This window comes from Oncorhynchus clarkii, chromosome 10 (genome assembly GCF_045791955.1).
Source record: "Oncorhynchus clarkii lewisi isolate Uvic-CL-2024 chromosome 10, UVic_Ocla_1.0, whole genome shotgun sequence".
Lineage (NCBI taxonomy): Eukaryota > Metazoa > Chordata > Actinopteri > Salmoniformes > Salmonidae > Oncorhynchus > Oncorhynchus clarkii.
Genome location: NC_092156.1, coordinates 61,495,672 through 61,517,401, shown reverse-complemented (window position 1 = coordinate 61,517,401; position 21,730 = coordinate 61,495,672). Strand labels below are relative to the sequence as shown.

Genomic DNA, 21,730 nt, shown 5'->3' with positions numbered 1-21,730 from the left:
GCCAACCCTGCTGGGTGTGCAGGGTTCTGTTTCAGCCCAGCAATAACACACCTGATTCAACTTCTAATGAGTTGGTCATCTAGTAGTGTGCTATTACTCAGCTGGAACAGAAGTCTGTTCACCCAGTAGATCAGTGGAGGAAGGTTGGCCACCGCTGGTATGGAGTTTGTTTTGTTCACCTCAAATAAGAGTAGCCTACGTGTTACTACTCAATCATCTATTGTTGTTTAGACTAAGATATCTAATCTTTACATATGAGTTAGTGTATTTGTACGTTATGTAGTGATGAAGTGTTGATTCTTTGAAGTGAAGTGTTTAAACTTGATTTAATTGTTGAACTATTATTCAAAATTGATTAATCACAGTCCTGCAATAAAGAAGGGAAGGGGTTCTGTCTGTAATGTGTCTGTGTGTCTGTGTTGTATTCTCATATGAACATTTCCTTCGTGTCTAGCTGTAAGATCTCCAGTCTGTTTTATTTGATTGTCACTCTGTCTCAGTATATCAGCTATCTGAATCCATTTAGCAGCTTATCATACAGCATGCAGCCACAGGCTTACAGTATGATGGCATGACTGGCCTTATGGGCATCTGAAGCAGAGAATATCTAAACTCACACATTGTTACATTTTGAGCTATACGTTCTCAGTTTAAAATGATACCAGTAGACAATGTTTATGAGGCAAACCATATACCAGATTTTGTACATGCCATTTAAGTGCTGACATGTAAAATGGTTTAGTGCAAATCCAACTCTTGTAATTTAGGGTATTCAACAGTTACAGTACATCGTCCGGAGCCTGCTGGTTTTCTGTTCTACCTGATAATTAATTGTATTCACCTGGTGTCCCAGGTTTGAATCAGTCCCCGATTAGAGGGAAAGAATGAAAAAAAAAAGTCAAATGTTTTGTCAATTGTGCTTGTGTTGTTGACATGTTTAGTCCTCACACACTGTTGTTCTTACGGCATTAATCTGGTGAGCATCTTTGGAGGTCCGTCCAAGCAAGGCATTTGACTGGTTTGACGTGTTGTGTTACGTCACTGGTTTACACGGGGTTTCTCACCCCTCTTTAGCTAATTTCTGCCATGTAACTTTGCCCGGCTTCCCATTTTAGGGAAACCTGGATGGCGACAAGGCTACTATGAGTACTATGCAAAAATGATAGTTGATATAATACTATGCAAATGTGCTAGTTGATTTGATTACTTGACACTTTTCAATGGTTTGATAATTCAAAGCCATGGTCCCACAATTAAGACAACATTTATCAAGACCTGGGCCCATATCCACAAAGAGTCTCAGAGTAGGACTGCCGATCTAGAATCTTTCCAAATAATCTTATTCATTATGATCTAAAAGGCAAAACTGATCCTAGACTACTCCTGCTCTGAGGATATGTACCAGTGGAGGACCATCCTCCCAAGTGAATTTCATAAAAATACATTTTAAACATTTACGAAGTTCTCCTTTTTAGATAAAACTATACCAAATAATTGATTAAAACACACTGTTTTGCAATGAAGGTCTACAGTAGCCTCAACAGCAATCTGTAGGGTAGCACCATAATGTAGCTGGGGGAGAGCTAGCGTCAGTCCTCCTCTTGGTACATTGACTTCAATACAAAACTTAGGAAGCTCTTGGTTCTCACACCCTTCCATAGACTTACACAGTAATTATGACAACTTCTGGAGGACATCCTCCAACCTATCAGAGCTCTTGCAGCATGAACTGACATGTTATCTACCCATTCAAAGGATCAGAGAATCTAGAACTGAAAGCATAAGCTACTGCTAGCTAGCACTGCAGTGCATAAAATGGGGTGAGTAGTTGACTCATAGAGCGAAAGACAATAGTTTAATGATTTTCGACAAATTCATTTCTTTAAAAATTAAGGAGAAGCAAGAGAGAGAGTTGTTTTCCACTTTTAGTTTCATTTACTTAGCAAATGCAGCTGCTTATTTTAGCCAACAAACACCAGGCTCAAACAGAGGGATACTATGTTAGCTAGCTGGCTATGACTATCTAACACTGGAACTTTTCCAAGTCGAGGTAAATTTTTGGTTTTATTAATCCATTGCCACCCGGGTCTCTGGTGTTACTAAACTGCTTACTGACTATACACAAACAAAGGGAAAGGGTGAGAGGAGAACACATAGATGCGAGAAGGAATACAACGTGGCTGCTATGAAAGTGAACAAAACAGGGATAAACATACCTGAATTTGTCCAATAGAAACTCTCATTTGCAATTGTTGGACTAATGATTACACCCAAGATCAGCTAGATGTGTCTGTCGCCGCAATATTTTCTCTCGACCTGTGTGCGGCTACGTTGTAAACTTCAATTCATAGGCTAGGTTGAAACAACCTCATGATGGGTATAGGGGGAATTTTTGCATCACGTAGTAGCCTAAACCTATCGATGTTACATTGAACTGGGTGCTCATGAAAAAATATCATCCTCCCTCATCATCAAAACCACTGACCACCACTGATATGGACTTAATACAATAAAGACAGTTCACAGTGGGCTCACCTCAGTGAGACTGTGTGCGGTCCTGTGCTGCTCAGCTGGTTCCTCTGTTGGTTCAGGTGTAGTCTGGTTGTCCTCCATGACCATGGTCCACTCAGGGTTCCCCAGACCCTCCTCACACCCCTCCTCCTTCACCAGGAGCACCTCTGGACCCTCCTCCTCCTGAAAGAGACAGGTGATACAGATTATTGCACAGACATACACTCCCTCAGGTACGTACATACGTACCTACGTTTGAGTCCTATATTGTAGTGACAGAATTACTTTATTGTTCAGAAAGTATTCACACTCCATTACTTTTTCAAACGTTGTTGTTTTACAGCCTGAATTTAAAATGGATTAAATTTAGATTTGTTGTCACTGGCCTACACACAATACCCCATAATGTTAAAGTGGAATAATGTTTTTGGGAATGTTTACAGATTAATTAAAAGTTAAAGGCTGAAATGTCTTGAATCATTCAATCTATTTGTTATGGCAAGCCTAAATAAGTTCAGGAGTAACAATTTGCTTAACAAGTCACATAATATGTTGCATGGACCCACTCTGTCTGCAATAATAGAGTTTAACATGAAATTTGAATTACTACCTCATCTCTGTACCTCACACATACAATTATCTGTAAGGTCTCTCAGTCGAGCAGTGAATTTCAAACACAGATTCAACCACAAAGACCAAGGAAGTTTTCCAATGACTCGCAAAGAAGAGCACCTATTGGTAGAGATGTAATATCTTTTTGAGCATGGTGAAGTTATTAATTACACTTTGGATGGTGTATCAATGCATGCAGTTACTACAAAGATACAGGAGTTCTTCCTAACTCAGTTGCCGGAGAGGAAGGAAACAGCTCAGGATTTCACCATAGTGACTTTACAAAGTTTAATGGCTGTGATAGGAGCAAACTGAGGATGGATCAACAATATTGTAGATACTCCACGATACTATGCTAATTGACAGAGTGAAAAGAAGGAAGACTGTATGGAATACAAACAGCAATTAACTTTCTGTCCTGAGTACAAAGTGTTATGTTTTGGTCAAATCCAAAATAACACAGAGTATCACTCTCCATATTTTCAAGCATAGTGTTGGCTGCATCGTGCTATGGGTATGCATATAATTGTTAAGGACTGGGTATTATTTTTAGGATAAAAAATGTATTGAATGGAGTTAAGCACAAGCACAGCCCTAGTGGAAAACCTGGTTCAGTCTGCTTTCCACCAGACACTGGGAGATGAATTGACCTTTCAGCAGGACAATAACCTAAAACATAAGGCCAAATCTACACTGGAGTTGCTCACCAAGACAGTGAACGTTCCTGAGTGGCTGAGTTACAGCTTTGACATAAATCTACTTAAACATCTATGGCAAGACCTGAAAATGGTTGTCTAGCATAGATCAACAACCAATTTGACACAGCTTGAAGAATTTTGAAAATAATAATTGGCAAATGTTGCAAAATCCAAGTGTGGAAAGCTCTAAGAGACTTACCCAGAAAGACTCACAGCTGAAACCGCTTCTACAAAGTATTGACAAGGGGTGTGAATACTTATGTAAATAAGATATTTCTGTGTTTAATTTTTAATAAATGAGCAAACATTTATAAAAACATTTAACTTTGTCATTATAGGGTATTGTGTGTAGACGGTTGAGGAAAAAAATCATTTAAACCCTTTTTCGAATTCAGTCTGTAATACAACAAAATGTGGAATAGATCACGGGGTATTTCACGGGATATTTTTGTCAGATGTTACTATGGAATACTGAAGTATGGTGATTCATCAGAGAAAATGACTTTCCCCCAGTCCTCAACAGTCCAATCCCTGTACCTTTTGCAGTCTGTCTGTCTGTCCCTGATGTTTTTCCTGGAGAGAAGTGGCTTCTTTGCTGCCCTTCTTGACACCAGGCCACCCTACAAAAGTATTCGCCAAACTGTTCCTGAATGGTTGGGAGAAGTTGCTCTCGGAGGATGTGTTGGTACCATTCTTTATTCATGGCTGTGTTCTTAGGCAAAATTGTGAGTGAGCCCACACCCTTGGCTGAGAAGCAACCCCACACATGAATGGTCTCAGGATGCTTTACTGTTGGCATGACACAGGACTGATGGTAGCGCTCACCTTGTCTTCTCCGGACAAGCTTTTTTCCGGATGCCCCAAACAATCGGAAGGGGGATTCATCAGAGAAAATGACTTTACCCCAGTCCTCAGCAGTCCAATCCCTGTACCTTTTTATAAATATCAGTCTGTTCCGGTTGTTTTTCCTGGAGAGAAGTGGCTTCTTTGCTGCCCTTCTTGACACCAGGCCATCCTACAAAAGTATTCGTCTCACTGTGTGTGCAGATGCACTCACACCTGCCTGCTGCCATTCCTGAGCAAGCTCTGTACTGGTGGTGCCACGATCCCACAGCTGAATCAACTTTAGGAGACGGTCCTGGCGCTTGCTGGACTTTCCTGGGCGCCCTGATGCATTCTTCACAACAATTGAACCGCTCTCCTTGAAGTTCTTGATGATCCGATAAATGGTTGATTTAGGTTCAATCTTACTGGCAGCAATATCCTTGCCTCTGAAGCCCTTATTGTGCAAAGCAATGATGACGGCACGTGTTGCTTGCAGGTAACCATGGTTGACAGAGGAAGAACAATGATTCCAAGCACCACCCTCCGTTTGAAGCTTCCAGTCTGTTATTCAAACTCAATCAGCATGACAGAGTGATCTCCAGCCTTGTCCTCGTCAACACTCACGAGAGGACGAGAGAATCACTGATATGATATCAGCTGGTCCTTTTGTGGCAGGGCTGAAATGCAGTGGAAATGGTTTTGGGGGATTCAGTTCATTTGCAATGCAAAGAGGAACTTTTCAATTAATTGCAATTCATCTGATCACTCTTCATAACATTCTGGAGTATATGCAAATTGCCATCATACAAACTGAGGCAGGTGACTTTGTGAAAATGAATATTTGTGTAATTCTCAAAACTTTTGGCCACGACTGTATAGTGGGTGTTTGTGTGTTGGTAACGTATTTATTTATATTTAAAATGTATATTTATAAAGCACTGTTGTGTGTATGCAGAGTAGGGTGAGATCAGATGTATACTAAAGAGAGTCTCAATGAAAGTCTTAGAATTTAAAGTCCCATGTTGTGTTTATTAAACATAAGTGTTAATCACACCATATGAAAACCTCACATACACGTCTCAACAACAAAAAAATAATTGTGAACTTGATAAAACTGTATTAATTTTAAAAATAAAGTAGTTCAATGGAAGTAATGAAATAGGCATTTGTGAACATCATATAGCCTACACAGCACAAACACAATATGTAAGACACTCATTAGGCGTATATATGCCTTATATATCACACAATGTGTTGATGCAATGTTCTACCCAGGAAATTTCCACACTGAAATCTGTTTCAACACCGAAACTCTTGTTATTCCAAATGCATCTATGGGTCTTTTCAGCTGACAACAACCAAAATGAATCTTTGTCTTTAATGCAGGTTTTGATCTAAACATCAGAAGCTATTGAGTGGAATGGTTACTTTCTATATTACAGAGCGGGGTGGTTTTTCTGCTGGTGTATCCTGAGGCATCTCCTCTCTGAAAAACTCTTCCCGCAATGCATACAGCCGAATGGCTTCTCTCCAGTGTGGACCTTCAGGTGCATCTTCAACTGGTCCTGGCGAGAGAACCTCTTCTCACACTGTGGGCAGCTGTAGGGTTTCTCCCCTGTGTGGACTCTCTGATGCCTTTTCAGATGGTGCTGGTGGGAGAACCTCTTCTCACACTGGGTACAGCTGAATGGTTTCTCCCCTGTGTGAACCCTCTGGTGGATCTCCACATTCTGGAGGCAGCTGAAGCCTTTGTGACAAAACATGCAGAGGAACCGTTTCTCTTTACTATTGCCTGATGGTGCTCCCCCTCCCCGAGCCTGGGCTTTAGCCCTGTCATTTGAGTTCAATACCTGATCAAAAAGGACACGGACGTGTGAATCGGAAGGATCTATCGACGTGGACACTGGGTCGCGTTCTCTGAACGCGTGTAAAGGGGAGTGGGTTGCGACATTTAGATTTGTCTCTAAGCTTTCCCTGTAGTCAAAGAAGTCACTGGTGTTACCCTGCGAGTGTCCTTCTCCTAAGTGAGTTTCGTCTGCATTCCATGACAGAGAAACGTCGCTCTCCACTTTCACAGTCACTTCATCTACGACCAGACCCTCCCCTTTCTTATCTAGGCACCCTTCAGAGTTTACACTACTACTGTACCTGTGCCAGTCACCTCTCATTGGATTAGTCGGTGTATCTAAGCCCAAAGGCATGTCACCAGGTAACATCTCTGTAGCGTATGAACAGGACGGATCATTGCCAGTCTGTGACACGTCTCCTGAGTCCTGATGGGACAGAACAGTCCTCGGGCTTGGGTTACCATAAAGTATATACTCTGAGCGGGGAGCAGGAGCACAGCTCAGTGATTCCAGCCCCGCTAAAGTCTCGGTGTCTGTCTCTGACTTGAGGGCGGCGTTCTGCGTTCCACTGACCTCCGTGATGCTGTGTCTGATCCTGGGCTGCGCTGGAGCGGTGGTGGGGTCCTCCATGGCTACAGGGGGAACCACTTCAGCTGCTGCTTCCACCTGGATGTTTCTGCTGTGATGTGGGTCCTCCTCTCCTTCAGACGTCTCCTGCTTGACCCCAGGACCTGCAGCCTCTGCATCTGCAGCCTGACACAAGAAGAGAGGATGTTATTATCGGTACATGAGTTGAATACCCTATGAATGTCCCGCCTACTTCCTGGTCGAGTCCCGTACGGTTCTTGAAAGGCAATCAAGCTTATACTATCAAATTCATGAAAACGCGGTCATAAGACCGATTTGTATATTTCATTTGCTCATACCCGATGTTTTTTATACAAATATCTGACGGTCAATAAGTAAGACACATCGGCGAAAGTTAGAAAAGTCTAATTTAACTACAACTCAGCACCCTTGTTAGCATGGTTGCTCGAGTTTGAGGACGATAAAAACCTGGTAGTTACAACCAGTACTTATTAACCCCTTAACCATATTCTCAACCGGCTGGTAGAGCATGTTTTGACAATGGATTTAGAACTGGATTTGAAAGAAATCTTCACTAGAACTTTATTGGTCAACTCCCCCAGCATCAATTTACATAATTTGTATAATTTTGGGTTGCTACAGTTCCGTGTTGTGGCATTAACTTTGCCCACTCAGAGGGCTGTAAGAAAACAAAAAATGAGTCACCAAAAATATAGGATTAAGGCAGGAATTACATGTGTGAGGGATTAATATTGTTCCATTCATGTTAGTAGAGACCTTGAAGAGTAGGAATATGAAAATAAATAGTTAAAATGTAAAAAAGCTAACAAGCAAAACATTTTGTTTTGTGGTTGATATGTCAGTAAAAAGTATGGTGGACTGAGATTGGTATACATTATATTTTTTATTAAAAATATTGCTGAAAAATATGATTGAATTGTTGGCAACATGAATTGGTTAAACCACATTTCATGACCCATGGGGTCAATTAATCAATATTCGTACTTAAGGTCGCCTATAAAATAATGCCTATAATAGTAATTTAAAAAAACTAGTTTGCCATATATTCTCAAAATGTAGTCTGAACATGGTGGAAGAACCTGGATCATTATTAATTTAATAAAACCATTTTGAGGGACATTGCACTATACACTACCTGAAAACGCATTGAAAACATTTAAATATATACTGAACAAAAATGTAAACGCAACATGTAAAGTGTTGGTCCCATGGTTCATGACTTGAAAAAAAAAGATCCCAGAAATCTTTCATATGCACAAAAAGTTTATTTCTCTCAAATGTTTTATTACATCCCTGCTAGTGAGCATTTCTCCTTTGCCAAGATAATCCAGCCACCTGACAGGTGCGGCATATCAAGAAGCTGATTAAACTGCATGATCATTATACAGGTGCATCTTGTGCTGGAGACAATAAAAGGTGTTTTGTCACACAACATAATACCAAAGATGTCTCAAGTTGAGGAAGGGTTCAATTGGCATGCTGACTGCAACAATGTCCAGCAGAGCTGTTGCCAGATAATGTAATGTTAATTTCTCTACCATAAGCCGCCTCGAACGTCCTTTTAGAGAATTTGAAACCGGCCTCACAACTGCAGACCACGTGTAACCACTGTGGTGGTTATTTCTTTATTATCAAATGAGGAGAGACAAATTTATCACACAAGTCAAAGTTATACTTAGACTAAATCTTTATTCACATATTAATAAGGAAAGCATGTCACACCTCACACTAGTGAATGATGCGAGTGCTCTGCAATAACTATGGCTGGTCGACACAACACTCTTGACTGTTGTGTTGAGAGCCCCGACACAAAGAATACAAATACCTTTTATAGCAAAGATACACCCTCTTAGTCTACATGACAAACAACAGAAGTGTGGAATGGGTCACAAGGTTAGGATTCGTACAAAGGAAATTAATAATTCACAGCAGACAGTATCTGCTGTAAAGATGGTTCTCATTGTGTGGAAACCAGAATCATTATCCATACTCGTCATCTCCACCCTGGTACCTCCCAGTACACAAACACCAACTCATGCTATGGAATAGGGTCATTAGGTTTTATCGCCAAAGGCATCGTAAATCCAGTGTTAGCATTAAGCGCCAAAGGCCCAACTCTGTAGAACACACACAGATGATTGTTCTAAGAACCCCTATTCTATTCCATAAAACAACCATTTGATGCAGTATTGCAATATAACATAATATTGTAATTTTGCTCTCACACAACACCAGCCCAGGACCTACACATCCGGCTTTTTCACCTGCGGGATCGTCTGAGACCAGCCACCCGGACAGCTGATGAAACTGTGGGTTTGCACAACCAAAGAATTTCTGTACAAACTGTCAGAAACGGTCTCAGGGAAGCTCATCTGTGTGCTCTTCATCATCAGTAGGGTCTTGGCCTGACTGCAGTTCGGCGTTGTAACAGACTTCAGTGGGCAAATGCGTAACTTCGATGGCCACTGCCACCCTGGAAAAGTGTGCTCTTCACAGATGAATCCCGTCGTCTGGGCTAGCGGTTTGCTGACGTCAACTTTGTGAACAGAGTGCCCCATGGTGGGGTTATGGTATGGGCAGGCATAAACTACGGACAACGAACACAATTGCATTTTATCAATGGCAATTTGACTGATTTCCTTATATCAACAATAACTCAGTAAAATCTTTGAGACTGTTGCAAGATGGGTTTATAATTTTGTTCAGTATTATCTTATATGACCACATTTTCATGAATTTGAAGATGCAAATTTGGAGCAAAGTCTTAGCCTACAAAACGAGGAACCTGGAAGTACCACTTTCATGGCGTATTGGATAACAATCTTGTAGGGAGGTCTCTCAAGCTCCCCATGGCAGATAAATAAAGACGTAAATGTAAGCAAGCGAATAGCCGAGGGGAGCCTTTCTGAAATAGACGGGCCACATTTCATTAACTGTAAAGGTGCCTGGAGAAGTGGGTACATTCTAATTTTGAAAGAAAAATCCCAAAACGGCCCACCGATAGGCGCCCTGTGTGAAACATTATATGAAAAACAGTGACATTCAGTGCATTCGGAAAGTATTCAGACCCCTTGAGTTTTTCCACGTTTTGTTACATTACAGCCTTATTCTGAAATTGTTTTTTCCCCCCTCATCAACTTACACAATACCCTATGACAGCGCAAAAATAGTTTTTTATGTTTGCAAATTTATACAAATAAAAACCTGAAATATAACATTTACATACAGTACCAATCAAACATTTGGACACCTACTCATTCCAGGATTTTTCTTTGTTTTTACTATTTTCTACATTGTGAAGACATCAAAACTATGAAATAACACATATGGTATCATGTAGTAACCAAAAAAGTGTTAAACAAATCAAATTATATTTTATATTTGAGATTCTTCAAAGTAGCCACCCTTTGCCTTGATGACAGCTTTGCACACGCTTGGCATTCTCTCAACCAGCTTCATGAGGTAGTCACCTGGAATGCATTGAAATTAACGGGTGTGCCTTATTAAAAGTTAATTTGTGGAATTTCTTCCTTTTTTAATGAGTTTGAGCCAAGGTAGGGGTGGTATACAGAAGATTGCCCTATTTGGTAAAAGACCAAATCCATATTATGGCAAGAACAGCTCAAATAAGGGAAATGACAGTTAATATATGAAGGTCAGTCAATTCAGAACATTTCAAGAACTTTGAACGTTTCTTCAAGGGCAGTCGCAAAAAAAAAAAAAAAAGGGGATCTCACGAGGACCGACACAGGAAAGGAAGACCCAGAGTTACCTCTGCCGCAGAGGGTAAGTTCATTAGAGTTAACTGCACCTCAGATTGCAACCCAAATAAATGCCGCAAAGAAACCACTCCTAAAGGAAACTAAGAATAGACTTTCTTGGGCCAAGAAACACGAGAAATTGACATTAGACCGGTGGAAATCTGTCCATTGGTCTAATGAGTCCAAACTTGAGATTTTTGGTTCAAACCGCTGTGTCTTTGTGAGACGCAGAGTAGGTGAACAGATGATCTCCACATGTGTTGCTTCCCACGGTGAAGCATGGAGGAGGAGGTGTGATGTTGCTTTGCTGGTGACACTGTTTGTGATTTATTTATAATTAAAGGCAGACTTAACCAGCATGGCTACCACAGAATTCTGCAGCAATATGCAATCCCATCTGGTTTGCGCTTAGTGGGACGATCATTTGTTTTTCAACAGGACAATGACCCAACACACTTCCAGGCTGTGTAAGGGCTATTTGACTAAGAAGAAGAGTGATGAGTGCTGCATAAGTTACCTAGCCTACACAATCACCTGACCTCAACCAAATTGAGATGGTATGGAATGAGTTGGACTGCAGAGTGAAGGAAAAGCAGCCAACAAGTGCTCAGCATATGTGGTAACTCCTTCAAGACTGCTGGAAAAGCATTCCTGGTTAAGCTGGTTGAGAGAATGCCAAGTTTGGGCAAAGCTGTCATCAAGGCAAATGGTTGCTACTTTGAATAATTGATTTAACACTTTTTTGGTAACTACAGGATTCTATGTGTGTTATTTCATAGTTTTGATGTCTTCACTAATATTCTACAATGTAGAAAATATTAAAAATAAAGAAAAACACTTGAATGAGTAGGTGTGTCCAAACTTTTGACTGGTACTGTAAGTATTCAAACCCTTCATTCAGTACTTTGTTGAAGCACCTTTAGCAGCGATTAGAGCCTATAGTCTTCTTGGGTATGACACTACAAGCTTGGCGCACCTGAAATTTGAGAGTTCCTCCCATTCTTCTTTGCAGATCTTCTCAAGCTCTGTCAGGTTGGATGATGAGCATCGCTGCACAGCTATTTTCAGGTCTCTCAAGAGATTTTTGATCGGGTTCAGGTCCGGGCCACAAGGACATTCAGAGACTTGTCCTGAAGCCACTCCTGCAGTCTTGGCTGTGTGCTTAAGGTTGTTGTATTGTTAGAAGATGAACCTTTGCCCTAGTCTGAGGTCCAGAGCAGGTTTTCATCAAGGATCTCTCTGTACTTTGCTCTGTCATCTTTCCCTCGATCATGACTAGTATCCCAGTCCTTGCCTCTGAAAAACATCCCCACAGCATGATGCTGCCTCCACCATGCTTCACCGTATCAAAGGTGCCAGGTTTCCCTGCAGATGTGACACTTGGCATTCAGGCCAAAGAGTTCAATCTTGGTTTCATCAGACCAGAGAATCTTCTTTCTCACGGTTTGAGAGTCCTTTAGGTGCCTTTTGTCAAACTCCAAGCGGGCTGTCATGTGCCTTTTACTGAGGAGTGGCTTCCGTCTGGCCACTCTACCATAAAGGACTGATTGGTGGAGTGCTGCAGAGATGGTTGTCCTTCAGGGAGGTTCTCCCATCTCCACAGAGGAACTCAGGAGCTCTGACAGAGTGAACATTGGGTTCTTGGTCACGTCCCTGACCAAGGCCTTTCTCCCCCAATTTCTCAGTTTGGCCGGATGGCCAGCTCTAGGAAGTCTTGGTGGTTCCAAACTTCTTCCATTTAATGATGGAGGCCACTGTGTTCTTGGGGACCCTCAATGAAACAGACATTTGTTGGTACTGTTCCCCAGATCGGTGCCTCGACACAATCCTGTCAGGGCTCTACGGACAATTCCTTCAACCTCATGGCTTGGTTTTTGCTCTAACATGTTCTATCATCAGCCTTTCCAAATAATGTCCAATCAATTGAATTTACCACAGGTGGACCCCAATCAAGTTGTAGATACATTTCAAGGATGATCAATGGAAACAGGATGCACCTGAGCTCAATTTCGAGTCTGATAGCAAAGGGTCTGAATACTTATGTAAATAAGGTATGTTTTTTAAATATTTAATACATTTGCAAAAATGTCTAAAAACCTGTTTTCGCTTTGTCATTATGGGGTATTGTATGTGGTATTATTTAATCCATTTTAGAATAAGGCTGTAACGTAACAAAATGTGGAAAGGCAAGGGGTCTGAATATTTTTCAAATGTACTGTACACTCTGAATGACCTAAAATGATATACAGTGGCTTGCGAAAGTATTCACCCCCCTTGGCATTTTTCCTATTTTGTTGCCTTACAACCTGGAATAAAATTAGATTTTTCGGGTGTTCATTTTATTTGATTTACACAACATGCCTACCACTTTGAAGATGCAAAATATTTTTTTCTTGTAAAACAAACAAGAAAAAATACAAACAAAAACAGAAACCTTGAGTGTGCATAACTATTCACCCCCCCCCCAAAGTCAATACTTTGTAGAGCCACCTTTTGCAGCATTTACAGCTGCAAGTCTCTTGGGGTATGTCTCTATAAGCTTGGCACATCTAGCCACTGGGATTTCTGCCCATTCTTCAAGGCAAAACTGCTCCAGCTCCTTCAAGTTGAATGGGTTCTGCTGGTGTACAGCAATTTTTAAGTCATACCACAGATTCTCAATTGGATTCCAAGACATTTAAATGTTTCCCCTTAAATCACACGAGTGTTGCTTTAGCAGTATGCTTAGGGTCATTATCCTGCAGGAAGGTGAACCTTCGTCCCAGTCTCATATCTCTGGAAGACTAACAGGTTTCCCTCAAGAATTTCCCTGTATTTAGTGCACGCCAACATTCCTTCAATTCTGACCAGTTTCCCAGTCCCTGCCGATGTTCTCGGGGTGATGAGAAGTGTTGGGTTTGCGCCAGACATAGCGTTTTCCTTGATGGCCAAAAAGCTACATTTTTGTCTCATCTAACCAGAGTACCATCTTCCATATGTTTGGGGAGTCTCCCACATGCCTTTTGGCAAACACCAAACGTGTTTGCTTGCAATGTCTTTTTCTGGTCACTCTTCCCTAAAGCCCAGTTCTGTGGAGTGAACGGCTTAAAGTGGTCCTATGGACAGATACTCCAATCTCCGCTGTGGAGCTTTGCAGCTCCTTCAGGGTTATCTTTGGTCTCTTTGTTGCCTCTCTGATTAATGCCCTCCTTGCCTGGCCTGTGAGTTTTGGTGGGCGGCCCTCTCTTGGCAGGTTTGTTGTGGTGCCATATTCGTTCCATTTTTTAATAATGGATTTAAAATGGTGCTCTGCGGGATGTTCAAAGTATCAGATATTTTTTTAACCCAACCCTGATCTGTACTTCTCCACAACTTTGACCCTGACCTGTTTGGAGTGCTCCTTGGTCTTCGTGGTGCCACTTGCTTGGTCCACCTGTATGCAATCTAACTAATTATCTGATTTCTGAAGGTAATTGGTTGCATTAGATCTTATTTAGGGGCTTAATAGCAAAGGGGGTGAATACATATGCACACACCACGTTTCAGTATTTTTTACTTTAATTTTTTTAATTTTTTGAAACAAGTAATTTTTTTCATTTCACTTCACCAATTTGTCCATTATATGAAATCCGAATAAATATAAATAGCAGGTTATAATGCAACAAAATAGGAAAAATGCCAAGGGGGGTGAATACTTTTGCAAGGCACTGTATAACATATTGGTCTTTCACAGTCAGCCAACCCAAGCTGTACTGTGCAAGTAGGCTAAACTGAGTCATACATTCACAGGTTTCAGACTTTTATTAGTATTATTATTATGTTTTTTAAGGCTTTTGCTATCAAGGTCACAAGTTTTTAATGAAAAAAAATAAATAAATTGGATGTAAATCCATAACAATGATTAAGCCACATCAGGAGACAATTTTTTTAGGTCTGGGAAGAAAATAAAATTGAAGGAAATTATTTTTTAGTGTAGTTACCCTTTAATTCAAGTGCACAGGCACCTAGCACTGTTGTTTGGTTAACAGTGTTTCTTTAGCAGGGGAGAACGCATGGGTGGGGCTTTTATTTGATATTTTTATGTTCTTTACTTGTCCGTATTCCAAACGGGACATTAGTTATCTTTTTACTTAAGCACGCAAACACCATCAGATATAATTCATCGCACGCAATGCACTGGGTTAGTCAGATTTGATCAAATATAACAGAACAGATGAACTGGAATGCATTCACTCTCACAGGCTGAGTTGCCAAAAATAACCAACTGAAAGCCAGTGATGAATATGACTGCTTTGAGGCACAACTATTATATGCCTATATATATGCCTATTTCATTTTTTTATTTATCAAACAATGTCAAACATCAAACATAATCTAATGCCAACAAACCTATATTTTAGTTTTTTTTTTTTTCATATTTTTTATTTTTTTGCCCTTTTTCTCCCCAATTTCGTGGTATCCAATTGTTGTAGTAGCTACTATCTTGTCTCATTGCTACAACTCCCGTACGGGCTCGGGAGAGACGAAGGTTGAATGTCATGCGTCCTCCGATACACAACCCAACCAGCCGTACTGCTTCTTAACACAGCACGCATCCAACCCGGAAGCCAACCGCACCAATGTGTCGGAGGCTACACCGTGCACCTGGCAACCTTGGCTAGCGCGCACTGCGCCCGGCCCGTCACAGGAGTCGCTGGTGCGCGATGAGACAAGGAGATCCCTACCGACCAATCCCTCCCTAACCCGGACGACGCTAGGCCAATTGTGCGTCGCCCCACGGACCTCCCGGTCGCGGCCGGTTACGACAGAGCCTGGGCGCGAACCCAGGGACTCTGATGGCACAGCTGGCGCTGCAGTACAGCGCCCTTAACCACTGCGCCACCCGGGAGGCCCTATATTTTAGTTTTAATTAGCTTTAAAATGCTAACTTTTCTCAGTCTCGTGGCAAAATGTGTAGAATAGCATCGGGCGAGCTATAAAACTGCACATTTTTCCCTCTGCCCTATGGCAAAATGTGTACAACTGCAGGAAATGTGCTTTAAAACTGCATATTTTTCTCTTTGCCCCATGGCAAAATATGCAGGAAGGTACATGCGCCGCCACCCCCCACAATCATAATTATTTTGGGCGGCCCACACACATTTCTGCAGGCCCACCCACTAATATCTGGCTACAGCACTGTTCTGTTGCACGAGATGGAGTTTTAAAATCAAAATGGCCACTGGATTGATGGAAATAATCGTGATATCATTCTGAAAGGTAGGCTAGTTAACATTTAATTGAGACGGTTATTGGGAAAGCCTTTCCATCTACCAGAGTACGGTTAGGCCAGCATTAGTGTCGCTATATTTTTCCTGTTCCTTAATTGTTTGAAACATGGACTTTTTACTTCATATTATGAGGCATGTTTAACCTTGAATCAAAGTAGCCTATAGCCAAAATCCCACCATAGAAACGTGGAGTCAATTATTTTATAAAGGCTTCCTCATATGCTTTCTCCTGTTCTATTGGTTTTCTTTCTTTCATTGTCTAGCAGCCAAGGCATTATCCTTGTCATGTTAGAAACCGCTGATAGTTGTTGCATCTTTAGATCTCGCCTCTTTATACATTTCTAACGGATATTTCCATCTCTGTCCATGAAACCTCTCGCATGTGCGGTGCGCATTTTAGAAAGGTGTTTTCCGCAAATTGCATTTTGGAACATCAGCCAATATTGCTGCACCCAAAATGTGAAGAAATAATACTTTATCAACTTTTTAAGCTAAACATTCTGATCCGTTTCATCAACCTTATTAATTGATACGGCGTATACCTCCACTACACTACTTTGATACGTATCAGTGGGGATTAAGAAATGAGTATACGCAATTCTCACTGAAAAATAAGTGGGTATATGGCATATAGCCTCCACTACACCACTGCTAACCTCTATCACGATAACGTGCTGGGTCGAGGTTCCGCTCCCCTCATCAACAGTGATTGGTTGGTCATCTCTCCATGTATTTTGTCCTGCTGCCTTCACAAAGCTCCTGTTGCCTCCAGTGAGATCTCCTTCACCTGAGAGTTATTGGGGAAAAGAGGTAGTTAGTTTAGTTACTGTCAATGCTTAACGGTACACTATTTACATTTTTGACACAGTCTAGAATTAGCAAGGATGTAAAGTAACACTTCTCATAACTTTCTATGCTATTTAGTGATCGATGTACACTGAACAAAAATATAAACGCAACATGTAAAGTGTTGGTCCCATGTTTCATGAGCTGAAATAAAAGATCCCAGAAATGTTTCATATGCACAAAAAACGTATTTCTCTCAAATTGTGTGACCAAATTTGTTTACATCCGTTAGTGAGCATATCTCATTTGCCAAGATAATCCATCCACCTGACCGATGTGGCATCTCAAGAAGCTGATTAAAAAGCATGATCATTACACAGGTGCACCTTGTGCTGGGGACAATAAAAGCCCACTGTGCAGTTGTCACACAACACAATGCCACTGATGTCTCAAGTTTTGAAAGAGCATGCAATTGGCATGGTGACTGCAGGAATGTCCACCACAGCTGTTGCCAGATAATGTAATGTTCATGTCTCTACTACCATAAACTGCCTCCAAAGTCATTTTAGAGAATTTGGCCTCACAACCGCAGACCACGTGTAACCACACCAGCCTAGGACCTCCACATCCAACTTCTTCACCTGTGGGATTGTCTGACATCAGCCACCCGGATAGCTGGTGAAACTGAGGAGTATTTCTGCCTGTAATAAACCCTTTTGAGGGGATTTTTTAAATTTTTATTCTGATTGGCTGGGCCTGGCTGCCAAGTGGGTGGGCCATGGCTGCACCTCTGTCCAGTCATGTGAAATCTATAGATGTGGGCCTAATTTATTTATTTATTTAAATTGACTGATTTCCTTATATGAACTGTAACTCAGTAAGATATTTGAAATTGTTTGCGTTTATATTTTTGTTCACAATATTATGTTCCATTCATCACATTATTTTAATTGAGAAAATAATATGAAATGATATTCAAGAATCTGGTTAGAATATTTTAGTGTTTTTGCGCAAGATAGCTAAGTAATCAGAGGCATTATTGCATACTATCCAAAAACTGACCAAGACCCAATTTTATGTAACATATCTGAACGAGAGCGACAGGAACGAAACTATATATGAAAGGCGACATGCCGCGCAGCCTTCGCCTTCTGCGAAATGTACCTTTTTCCATTCCTCTGTATCGGTCTAGGATCTTGACATTACTGGGACGACTAGCGAGGATGCGATCTCGCATTGTCCTGTCTGCGCGCTCCCTTGCTACCTTCAGTTCAAGTAGCTGTAGTTTCCTACGCAATCCCCTGTTTTCTTTCTGGCTTTGAGAAATTTCCAAACGAAACACTGCATAGTCGTCGTCTACGAGTTTACAGATCTCTGCCACGGCTGAATTTGCTAGCACTTCCATGATGGAGGCTATTTGAGTGTGAAAAACCATACAGTTAGCCATTGTTAGTTCAGCGTCACCTAAATAACATCTATCAACCAAGTCTTGTCTCCAACGCGAATTAAAGACTACATGTGATGCTGTGCAGCTAAATTTGTCATATTTGTTCGTCCCATGTTGTTAATTACGTCTAAATAACAACAAAAAACGCTAACGTGGAAATTGTTCTTGGTCACTGTTCACTTCCGTTTAAACTGAAGAGAAAGGATGTTATTGGGTAACGTCATAGTTCAAAGGGTGTGTCTAAATGAAAAAAGTATGAGCGCTGTTTTTTTATTTTTATAAGGTACCACTAAGAAATCTGTTCCCAAGTATTTCCACACATAATGGAGAGACACGTGATCCTATGAGAAAGGTTTTAAATAATTGTTTTAGTCGAAAATTATGTCTGCTTGGGCTTCGTGTGGTCAATTTGCGTCATACAAATTATTTGTAATTATGTTCTGGCCCCCAACCATCAGCTCACGAAAAAAATCGGATCAAATCAAAATTGGTCACATACACATACATGTTTAGCAGATGTTATTGCGAGTGTAGCGAAATGTTTGTGCTTCTAGTCCAAATAAAATTATTCCTTCATAAATTCCATCTTAAACAAAAAAAAGTGCTACAACAAATCACATACAAAAGACAAGTCTACAGAGTGACTGAGACACAGACATATCTGTGTAATATCTAACATGTAATCTAACAATTACACAACTACCTAATACACAGATCTAAGTAAACGAATGGAAGAAGAATATGTAAATATATGGATGAGCAATGACAGAGTGGCATAGGCAAAATGCAATAGATTATATAAAATACAGTATATACACATGAGATGAGTAATGCAAGATATGTGAACATTATTAAAGTGCCATTATTAAAGTGACTAGTGTTCCATTCCTTAAAGTGGCCAGTGATTCCTAGTCTATGCCTATAGGCAGCAGCCGCTAATGTGCTAGTGATGGCTGTTTAACAGTCTGATGGCCTTGATAGAAGCTGTTTTTCAGTCTCTCGGTCCCAGCTTTTTCTGCACCTGTACTGACCTCGCTTTCTGCATAGTAGCAGGGTGAACAGGCAGTGGCTCGGGTGGTTGTTGTCCTTGATGATCTTTTTGGCCTTCCTGTGACATCGGGTGCTGTAGGTGTCCTGGAGGGCAGGTAGTTTGCTCCCGGTGTTGCGTTGTGCAGACTGCACCACCCTCTGGAGAGCCTTGCGGTTGTGGGCAGTGCAATTGCCATACCAGGCGGTGATACAGCCCGACAGGATGCTCTCAATTGTGTATCTGTAAAAGTTTGTGAGGGTTTTAGGTGACAAGACCCATTTCTTCAGCCTCCTGAGGTTGAAGAGGCACTATTGCGCCTTCTTCACCACACTGTCTGTGTGGGTGGACCATTTCAGTTTGTCCGTGATGTGTTCGCAGAGGAACTTAAAAACTGTCCACCTTCTCTACTGCTGTCGCATTGATATGGATGTGGTGGTGCTCCCTCTGCTATTTCCTGAAGTCCACCTTCATCTCCTTTGTTTTGTTGACGTTGAGTGAGAGTTTATTTTCCTGACACCACACTCCGAGTGCCCTCACCTCCTCCCTGTAGACTGTCTCCTTGTTGTTGGTAATCAAGCCTACTACTGTTGTGTCATCTGCAAACATGATGATTGAGTTGGAGGCGTGCATGGCCTCCAACTCAAATGGCGCCAACGGAGACGGCTGCCTCGCTTCTAGTCCTTAGGAAACTTTGCAGTATTGTTTTTTTAATGTATTATTTCTTACATTGTTAGCCCAGAAAATCTTAAGTGTTATTACATACAGCCGGGAAGAACTATTGGATATCAGAATACAACTAGGACCAGGAATACGACTTTCCCGAAGCAGAACCTTTGTCTGTACCACCAAGGGCATTTTAAGTGATTCCAAAGGCTGACACAAAACATAGCTGCCGGAGAAGAGGTAGACGGAGCGGTCTTCTTGTCAGATTTCGGATGCGCACATCACCCACCGCTCCCGAGTATGTTACTCGCTAATGTCCAGTTTCTAGATGACAAGGTTGCCAAAATTAGGGCAAGGGTTGCTTTCCAGAAAGACATCAGGGATTGTAACATACTCTGTTTCACGGAAACATGGCTCTCTCAGGATATGCTGTCGGAGTCGGTACAGCCACCTGGATTCTTTGTGCGTTGCGCCGGCTGGAATAAACATCTCTCAGGACAGAAGAATGGCGGGGGTGTATGTTTCATGATTAATGACTCATAGTCTAATTGTAACAACATACAGGAACTCGAGTCCTTTTGTTCACCTGACCTAGAATTCCTCACAATCAAATGCCGACCATATTATCTTTCCAAGGGAATTCTCCTCGGTTATTGTCACAGCTGTGTATATCCCTCCTCAAGCCGATACCACGACGGCCCTTAAGGAACTTCACTGGACTTTATGCAAACTGGAAACCATATATCCTGAGGCTGAATTTATTATAGCTGGGAATTTTAACAAAGCAAATTTGAGAACAAGGCTACCTAAATTCTATCAGCATATTGACTGTAGTCTACTCTAACTTCCGCGATGCATACAAGGCCCTCCCCCACCCTCCTTTCGGCAAATCTGACCACGACTCCATTTTGCTCCTCCCTTCCTAGAGGCAGGAACTCTGTCGTGGAAATTTCCTGTATTTACCAAATCATGAGAGCAAACCACACACAAGTCAGAGTTATCATAAAGTCCATCTTTAATTATATGAGCTCCATCACAACCCTGTGACTCTCAGATCAATTCAGTGTCTGTCAATGAATTCTCTGAGAGTCCTTACACATTGCAACTGAGATCCTTTATAGCAAAGACACACATAGCCAGACAGCATTGGCTATAACTTATCGTTCAGCTTTGTCTCCTAAACTATGTTCTCATCTCGCTCTCAGGACCATAAAACAAATCCTCATGAACAGGCATATATCAAATACATCCTGTTTGTATTGATCATCCTTGATGTTTTTACAACTTGATTGGAGTCCAGCTGTGGTAAATTTAATTGATTGGACATGATTTCCATATTATCACAGGAAATTGAAGGACTAACAGTACAGTTAGATAGCAATAAAAACAGTACCATAGAGGCACAGAATAAGTTAGAGGAAAAACAAAAAGAAATGTTGGAACTTATTCAAGAAAGATCCAGTGTAAGATATTATAAAAATAAAGCGAACTGGGAAAAAATGCACAAAATTATTTTTCAACCTTCAACATAGAAATGTACCAAGAATATATTTTTGTTTCAGTCTCCTCCATCTCCACTAACCGAAGCTAATTGTTTGGATTATTTTTCCTATTTAATAATGTCAAATTAACATCTCTACAGAAAGACTAATGTGAAGGCCAAATTACAGAAGAGGAACGTCTTGATGCAAT

At 41.2% G+C, this 21,730-nt stretch overlaps 1 protein-coding gene across 1 annotated transcript in view; it reads right to left on the bottom strand.

Moving 5' to 3' along the window:
- LOC139418919 (uncharacterized) overlaps window positions 1-18,538 on the bottom strand; it is a 29,015-nt gene extending 10,477 nt beyond the window's left edge. The window contains exons 1-5 of the mRNA XM_071168704.1: window positions 18,063-18,538; window positions 16,769-16,899; window positions 7,038-7,246; window positions 6,497-6,563; window positions 2,536-2,694 (exon numbers count right to left, since the gene is read on the bottom strand). Of these exons, the coding sequence (XP_071024805.1) occupies window positions 2,536-2,694; window positions 6,497-6,563; window positions 7,038-7,246; window positions 16,769-16,899; window positions 18,063-18,345 (849 nt within the window). The 5' untranslated portion in view covers window positions 18,346-18,538. The remainder of the gene's footprint in view (window positions 1-2,535; window positions 2,695-6,496; window positions 6,564-7,037; window positions 7,247-16,768; window positions 16,900-18,062) is intronic.
- Window positions 18,539-21,730: the final 3,192 nt, after the last annotated feature.